The sequence below is a fragment of the Scatophagus argus genome, chromosome 24 (genome assembly GCF_020382885.2).
Source record: "Scatophagus argus isolate fScaArg1 chromosome 24, fScaArg1.pri, whole genome shotgun sequence".
Taxonomy (NCBI): domain Eukaryota; kingdom Metazoa; phylum Chordata; class Actinopteri; family Scatophagidae; genus Scatophagus; species Scatophagus argus.
The window spans coordinates 12,285,689-12,294,156 of NC_058516.1; the positions used below are offsets into that span (position 1 = coordinate 12,285,689).

Here is an 8,468-nt window from a genome sequence, read left to right on the forward strand (position 1 = left end):
GTTAACAGGTTTCTAAAAAATAACTATTCTTTTATTCATGCGTCCATTACAGATGAGTGCAGGTGATGATGTTAATGCTTGCTCTCAGCAGACTTAAAGCTTTGGATCTTGATCACTGACAGTTGAATAGAGTGATCCAAGGGGATGATGTTTATTTTGTTTTTGTTTTTGTTTTTTAAAGCGGTTCCACCGACCTGTAGAGGGTGCAGTCAGACATGCCAATGATGTAGGGATCCTATAAATGCATCCCAAGCTCCCTCCCTTTCTCTTCCCCTCAAGGCATTTTATCATCATCATTATTATTATTATTATTGTTATTTTGCATTTTGTTAATAAGGAATTGTTATAGGATGGACATGCGTCTCCTGCTTCCTTAATGTAATGCACCTAAATGTCTTTTAGATCATCTTTGGTGTTGGTTGAGGCATTATTCCATAAGCCCGTGGTTGCCACATTAACAATATTTAAAAAACAAATAAATGAAAAAAAAAAGGGTCTGTGGACATTTGGCCGTCGAATGTATTCATCTGCCGGACAACAATGCCCAACACTGGCCAGTAGCCGCACTTGCCGGCTAACGTCAACTCTGCTAATCATATGCTTAAGTTCCGGTTTTAGCCAATCCCCCTTAAGGTATGCCAAATTACCCATTATTACAACATTTGGGATAATTTTTCAGATTATCTATTAAATAAATAGCCCACACTTCGCTGGCACAGACATCACAATGTGCCGGTTGTCCTGGACGCGCAGGCGATATTGCTAGCCAATACGCTACGTTCACAGTTACCTGTAGAAGTGAGAAACGTCAAAGTGTGGCTGTTGAACTGCACAATCTGAGATCTGAGACACTACTATTGGTGTCATGTTCGGTTTAAAAAAAAAAATAAAAGATTTGAAACTGTAACAAAAGAAGGTGAAAATTGATAATTTATTCAAAAGAATTTCATTTAATACACTTATTGTTTAGTTCAATTTCAATTTATTTATATAGCACCTTTTACAATAAAAATTGTCTCTAGATGCTTTAGAGACCCAGAGCCTGAACCCCTGAGCAAGCAGACAGTGGCAAAGAAAAACTCCCTTTTAACAGGAAGAAACCTTGAGCAGGCCCCGGCTTGCTAGGGAGAACTATCCTGCTGATGGTCAGTCGGGTGAAGGGGGCTGACTCGAGTAGTCGAGTTCGAGTACAATGTTGTATTTTTCAAATTTCAAAATCGAAATTTCTACTTTCATATTATAGCTCTTGGATCATGGATTTCCCATCATGCCCTGAGTCTTAGAGTCTCTTTGGGGAGCAACTGCCACAGCCCTTCCAAGGACAGCCTGTCCACTCCCTATTAAACCCCACTGCATCGAAAGTGAAGCTGCAGTTCATCTAGAAGTGGCTAAATTAATTATTCACACCTGCTTCTAGACCAAAACGCCCTGATTTTGTTTTAGTTTTTGCAGATATAGTATTTCATAATTGAAAATAAAAAATACTAATTACCATTTATTTTTCAGGGCAGACAGTTTTGTCTATAAAGAATTATCATTCTGCTAATGTATGTTGATTGGTCGGTTAAAGATTTACGACTAGCAGTGTTACGTTACGGCTTTTGTGTATTACAGTCCTTATGCATTTTCCTAACAACAGCTACAGCAGCTTTGTTGACGTTTCTTTGCAAACACCGCGGCCGACTCGATCTCGCAGGATTATCGTTGCCAGCGCGTCATTTGACGTCAGAGCAAATCGGGGCTGCGATCAGGTCGGACAAACCTATTGAGAGGCTTTTCCTGACGCTGCAGCTCCGCCCACTAATGTCCCGCCGTTTTGATTGGTCAGCTTGTCACGTTTCCTCTTTTAAATTCGTGTTTCGGCCGGAACCGAATCAACGAAATTCATACAGGAAGAAAACACTTCAAGTATAACAGCTAAAGTAAATAAAAAAAGTCTCTATTTCGTTTGACAGCACAGGAAAGGCTAAACATTTCGGTAACTTAGGCGACGGAAGCTTCCGTCAATCATGAAAGAAATAGCTAAAAGCAAGGTAAGACCGATTAAAGTCAAACTTTGCACAGTACTCAAGACATCAAACTACATGTTTGACAGTATAATTTGATCTCTAACACCTGCTTCAAGTGGACGATAGGAGAGATCCATTAGCATTACACTCCTTGTTTGCTAGCTGTGAATTATTTCTTGAATGAACACTTACTTTGAAGCTAGCTTATTGTTTTGTACATTTTACACTCCACTGGGAATTGTAGATGAATTATAACATATCCTCGCCAAGTAATTTGAAGGCTATAGAGTAACTAATGCAAAATGTCATTCCCTAAACTCAAGGTGTAATCATGTGATAACACCAGTGCCTCAGTGCCTCAGTTTGTAAGACTAGAATAGTCTTATAACAAGATCTAACAATGTTTGGATGCTTCAGTACCACAGCTGTATGTATGTATGAAATTGTTGTGTGATATTGTGTTGGTTGATTGGCAGGCGGTGACATCAGGAAGGCTGACAGGAAGAGCCAAAGTGCAGCCGGCCAGGAGACGGTGAATGCGCCAAACCTTTGTTTGCCTTTTGTTTTGACTGGACACATTTATACGCTATAATCCTTTCAGCACTCCACTGACTCTTACGCTTTGCTGTGTTCCTCTGACTTAAGAGCGATTCGAAATCCAGGACCAGCACTCTGCCCTGAACCAGCCTACTCTCTGTACTCAACAGACTCTGAAGACCAGGTAAGGAAACAAGCTATCTAGAGTCAATACAAAGGATAAAAGACACATTGCAATTTGAGATTTTACATGATTAATAACTTATTTTTATAACATATAATTTTTAGAATATGTCCTGTCACTTATGTTAACATTGTACTGCTGAGATCACCAAAGTCAAATGGGTCAGTTGACACAAACAGTCAGATGATAATCAGTTTACTAATGAAAATAATTTAAACACATTTTTAAAGTGGAACTGAATCTGTTAGTGATGCTCACAGCTGCTTTCTGTCTCTCTCAGGTCACTTCTCTCCACAAGGGTCTGGACCAGTGTGCTGCCTTGCTCAGTGGTATCCTTCAGGTGGCTGGGAAAGCAGGTTAGATGTGTTTTAACACGATGGTTGTTATAAGTAATGTTGAATCAGACAGTTGATTCATCGATTCGTTGATTGAGAGAAAAGTAATCAGCAACAAATTTCATAACCTTGTAATCAAAGTTCAGCATCTTCCTCTGAGGATTTGCTACTTTTCTCTGTTTTATACCCCTCCTATATCATTTTGTCTTTGGGGTTTAGACTATTTAATTTTTTAAAATTTTTAATTGAATTTATTAATCCCAAACTGGGAAATTACTTCTCTGCATTTAACCCATCACAGATTGAAACAGACACACACATGCAAACATGCAGTGAAACACACAGGAGCAGTGGGCTGCATCAAGCACCTGGGGAGCATATATTGGGGGTTAAGCGCCTTGCTCAAGGGCACATCAGTCGGCTAATGGGGGGTGGGGACATTAATCACTCCGCCACATTCAAATTTTTCCTGCCCGTCTGGTTTGGGAATCGAACCGGCGACCTTCCGATCACAAGCTACTTCTCCAAACTCTAGGCTACGGCTGTCCCCCTATTAATTGGACAAACAGTAACACACCTGTGTGTGTGTGTGCTTGTGCTTCATGTGTACTTGTGTTTGTAGAAGCCCTGCCAGGTCTTCCCAGAGAAGTGAAGAGTACAGCAGCCAAATCAAGAAAATCTGCTTCACCGACGAAGAAGACCATCAAGAAACTTTATACACAGACAGGTATGCGTGCGTTTCCGAGAGGGTAATATGTGTGGCTTTATTTGACATTATGAGTAGGGCTTACAAGTCATACACAAATTCACAATATCGAGGCTAATGCAACAAAGTCAAACACTCGTTTCAGTTGTGGTTCCTAATTTGTAAAGAGTCTAATCTCCACCTCCAGAACAGAAGAGTGGTCGGTCAGTCCAGCGTGGACCAGGCAGCACAGCTCCAATTAGACATCAGTCTACTGCTCCACCTGCACACTCAGGAGTGAGGCTCCACCCCCCACAGAAACAACTCCAAACCCTGCTGCAATCTCCTTCACACTGCCAAACACTACCCATCCCATCCACCCCGAAACCCCACCCTCAGACCTCCATCCCTCCAACCCTCACCACCACCTCTCCACCCCAGACCACTGTCCCTCCGCCCCAGATTAACTGCCAGTCTGCCTGTAAAGCTCTTCACACACACTGCAACACAGAATGGGATAGAAAAGAGGAGGACTTCGTTCCTGTCAGAGACGTCAGTGCCCAAAGCACTGCCACAGACACACACACAGCTGTCGGACACACGCACTCACACATACACACCTGTACCTTCAAGATGTCAGACATGCAGTTGGGGCCTGGGGAGGCTGATAAAGTTCCTCAGGACACAGACAGCAGAGAAGACTACAGTGCAGAGAAAGAAGGGACATTGAAGACAGTTCAGTATCTGCTGGGAGAACTCAAGACTCTGATCGCTGGTCAAGGTAAACTGAATCTGTGCACACACTATTTGTCTTGTGTCTGTTTTCTCTGCTTTTCCACTTAGACTGAGTAGGTACACACAGTTATTCAATTCAGTTCAGTTTATTTATATAGCGCCAATTCACAACAAAAGTTATCTCATGACACTTTCCAATTAGAGCAGGTCTAGACCAAACTCTTTAATTAAATTGTAATACAGAGAGCCCAACATTCCCCCTTGAGCAAGCACTTGGCGGCAGTGGCGAGGAAAAACTGCCTTTTAGAAGGCAGAAACCTCGGAGCAGACCCCGGCTCTAGATGGATGGCCATCTGCCTTGACCGGTTGGTTTGAGAGAGAGAGAGAGAGAGAGAGAGGGAGATGGAGGTGGGGCGTGAGAGAAGGAGCACACAAGCAGAGATGCATAGCAGCAGTAATAATACAGAAATATTGGAACTGTAGATAATGATAATGAAGTATATAGGAGGTACTATGGTGATTACGATAGCAATATTAGTAACAGTAATAATGGTAGTAGCTGTACAGAGTAGTAACAGAATTAAAACAGATTATGACTAAACAGTAGTAATCGCAGTAGGTTTCGAGCAGGACCGCAGCAGGAGGTCCAACCACGATCCATGGGAACCTACAAGACGAGAAAGCACAAGGACTCCAGGGAACAAGTTGGGTTAGTGATATGCATTAATGGGACATAAATGTGCGCAGAAGGAGAGGGAGAGGAAGAAAGAGCTCAGTGCATCATGGGAGGAGTTATGAGTGTTGTACTTGTGTGTGTTGCAAATCCAAGTATTCACCATCCAGATTTTTAGACTGGGTCCTCGCAGACGCCTGTCATATACAACGGCCCTTAAAAAGTCAGTGATTTGAGTTTTACTTTCTCAGACCGTGTGGAAGGATGAACAAAGTGTCGGCTGATATCAGAATTTAAATTAAATGTAAAAAAATAAAAATGTGTTAAACAGATAGGAAGTCTGTAGAAAAAAAAATGCTTGCGGCTTTGGAAAACCTGATGAATTTTGGATTTGTATAGTGTTTGGGTTTGCAGTGAAGCCCACACATCTCTCTGTGTTAAGGGTTTATTAGTGTAAAAGTTGATTATGTTCACACTTACATCAGTGATGCCAGTGACAATTGACATCTGACAGCGATAATTGCTTTTTTTTTTATTGTAGTTCTCTGCTTCTGTATGATGCAGTGTTTGCAACATTTTCCTTGTGCTGTGGCATGGAGACCACATTAATGCAGTGTGTGTGTGTGTATCTGTTTATGTTTATATATATATAGGTAGTGTAGCAAAGATGCTGCTCAGCCATCTAGAACAGACTGTGTCCTCACCTCTGAATGCTGGTGGTTCAAACATCCAGACTGAACCACACCTGTCATCACTGCACAGCCAGAACACTCAGCTCTGGAGGTAACACACACACACACACACACACACACACACACACGGGCTTGCATTAACAGATATCAGTGAGTGTACGCACATCAGTGAGATACAATTTGAAATCCTCTTTCTCTCCCTGTTTGTGTGTGTGTGTGTGTGTGTGAGGATTCAAAACCAGCAGTTGAAGGAGGAGAAAGCACAGAGACAACAGAACATGGAGACACCCTGTAACTCAGAAGGTGAAGTTTCTATGTGTGTTTCAATGACTGTAAAGATGGATGGCACGAGAGCTCTTCATCACTCCCTGGTAGCTGGATGCAGTATAGGTCATGAACCCCTCCCTTTTCTTGTAAGCAGGTGGGAAATGGGGGCACAACTAAAAACTCAAAGAATATGTCAGCTAAATTTTTCCCAAACATGGTTTCTGTCATCTTAGGTAGTTTTTATCATGCTAATATATCTTTAAGTATTCAATTCAATTCAGTTTACTTATTTTGCGCCAATTCACAACAAAAATTATGTCATGACACTTTCCAATTAGAGCAGGTCTAGACCAAACTCTTTAATTAAATTGTAATACAGAGAGCCCAACATTCCCCCTTGAGCAAGCACTTGGTGACAGTGGAGAGGAAAAACTGCCTTTTAGAAGGCAGAAACCTCGGAGCAGACCCCGGCTCAAGATGGGCGGCCATCTGCCTTGACCAGTTGGGTATTCATTTATCTGATAAGTGTGGTTTTAATTAGTTACTTGATGCTGTGTAAAGAGGGTGAAATATCATCACTGACAGGTAAGTGCTGCTTGCTCCGCTGCTCCTCTTGATGGCGACACTCGTATTTGTTATATTTTGCTTCACTCCACCGGTATTATTTTGGGAGGAAGTGGAGATTCTTCCTTTGTCTTTATGTATATCAGTGATGTGTTCATGTTGTGAATAATCTGAACCCTCTGTGTCTCCACAGCGTTGGCTCTGCAGGAGGAGCTCAATACAGCTCGACTGCAACTGCAGGAGCTCCGGGATGAACTCGCAGAACTACAAGAAGCACTTCAGGACACACAGAGCCAGCTGAGAGACAGAGAAGCAAAGAATACACTCATCAAGTCAGGTTCAGGATTTCTGAGATCTGTGATCAAACATGCAGTCCTGCTACACAAACTCTCATCATCACGGTGCTAAAACTGACGCTAACTTATGACATTTGAAACGGAACATCAATAAATATAAATGTAAACAATCACACAGAATACATACATTCAATTTGAGGCAGGAAAATTTGGAATCAAATAAAAAAAAAATTGATTTATGATAGGCATTGACTGGAGTACTGTGTGGTGTGGACAAGTCTGTAAATCAATTCATACCCTATTCTGTACAAACTATGGAAAACACTACATGTGAGTGTCTATGTGTGTGTGTGTCTCAGACTTGGATGCCACTAGAAGCAGGTTGCTGGACAGTGAGAGAGAGAAGAGTGAGTTAGCCTCACTTGCCCGGCAAAGACTTGAAGAAATAGAACATCTTAACAGGTAGGCTTGTGTGTGTGTGTGTGTTTCAGGAAGTGCACAATGAAAGCTCCTTATCTGCAAGAATGATGTCTATAGGGGAAATGTGAGTGTAGCACATCATTGTGAAAAATTAACTGTCAAACTTATTTCCACTTCTCTTTCAGGGCTCTTCAGAGGCAGAATTCATCAGATTTTACTACCGCTGTTGACAGCTCAGTGTCAGATACTCTAACAAAACAACATTTTGAGCAACACCAGCACGGACTGAATCCCGCAGAGCCCCCCGCTGACCGGATCACCCAATACGTGATGTCTCTCGGTCAGCTGGAGCCCACGTACGCCAGGCATCTGTGCGTGGCCGCCGAGGGAGAAAGAAACACGCTAGAGCAAAATAAACTGACCTCAGTCCAGCTGAGAGACGCATTATCACATTCTAATGCCAGAGCTCAGCAAGTTGACAAACTTTCAGAGACTTCAGCCCTTCACCAAAACACTCATCCAACTCTCAACCAGTCACATTGTTTAGATAAAGTCCAGTCATGTGGGCGATGGTTGCACAAGGAGCTTGACCAACTGCCGAACTCCAAACAGTCCCAGTGTGATGTGGAATCTGTGTGTTCCGATTGGAGCATGAGGTCAGGGTCGACCTTTGACACCAGAGATGAGGCGGTGTTCAGAGATGGCCTGTCAGCTCTGGATGCTAGCATAGCCAGTTTACAGAAGAGTATCCAACTAGATCTGTGGAAGTGAAACTTATCACTTATATGAGCAAAGATAAACAACATAATGTAGGGTCTCTAGCCTGTTGCTGCATTTTGTCTTGATGATTTTAATTTATAGTGCTATTTCAGTTTTGTAAATAAAGCATTTTTTAAACTTTATTTTTGGTTGTAATGCCATTTATTGTAATGGTGGAGAAATTGTGTTTGTGTTGATTGGCATACTTGAAGCAATAATGTTTACATTGAAACATTCACACCCAGCACTCCATGCTGCGTCATTCAATCAAATAGAAGTATTTCACTGACATATTCAATTTCAATTCAGTTT

At 42.0% G+C, this 8,468-nt stretch overlaps 1 protein-coding gene across 1 annotated transcript; it reads left to right on the plus strand.

Moving 5' to 3' along the window:
* Nucleotides 1–1,836: 1,836 nt before the first annotated feature.
* ccdc14 (coiled-coil domain containing 14) lies at nt 1,837–8,299 on the plus strand. The gene is made up of 11 exons (XM_046382757.1): nt 1,837–2,033; nt 2,486–2,541; nt 2,655–2,730; nt 3,011–3,086; nt 3,688–3,792; nt 3,959–4,531; nt 5,812–5,941; nt 6,080–6,153; nt 6,875–7,018; nt 7,337–7,439; nt 7,583–8,299. The coding sequence occupies exons 1-11, from the start codon at nt 2,010–2,012 to the stop codon at nt 8,166–8,168; spliced, it is 1,947 nt and encodes a 648-aa protein (XP_046238713.1). The 5' UTR covers nt 1,837–2,009; the 3' UTR covers nt 8,169–8,299.
* The last annotated feature ends 169 nt before the right edge of the window (nt 8,300–8,468 follow it).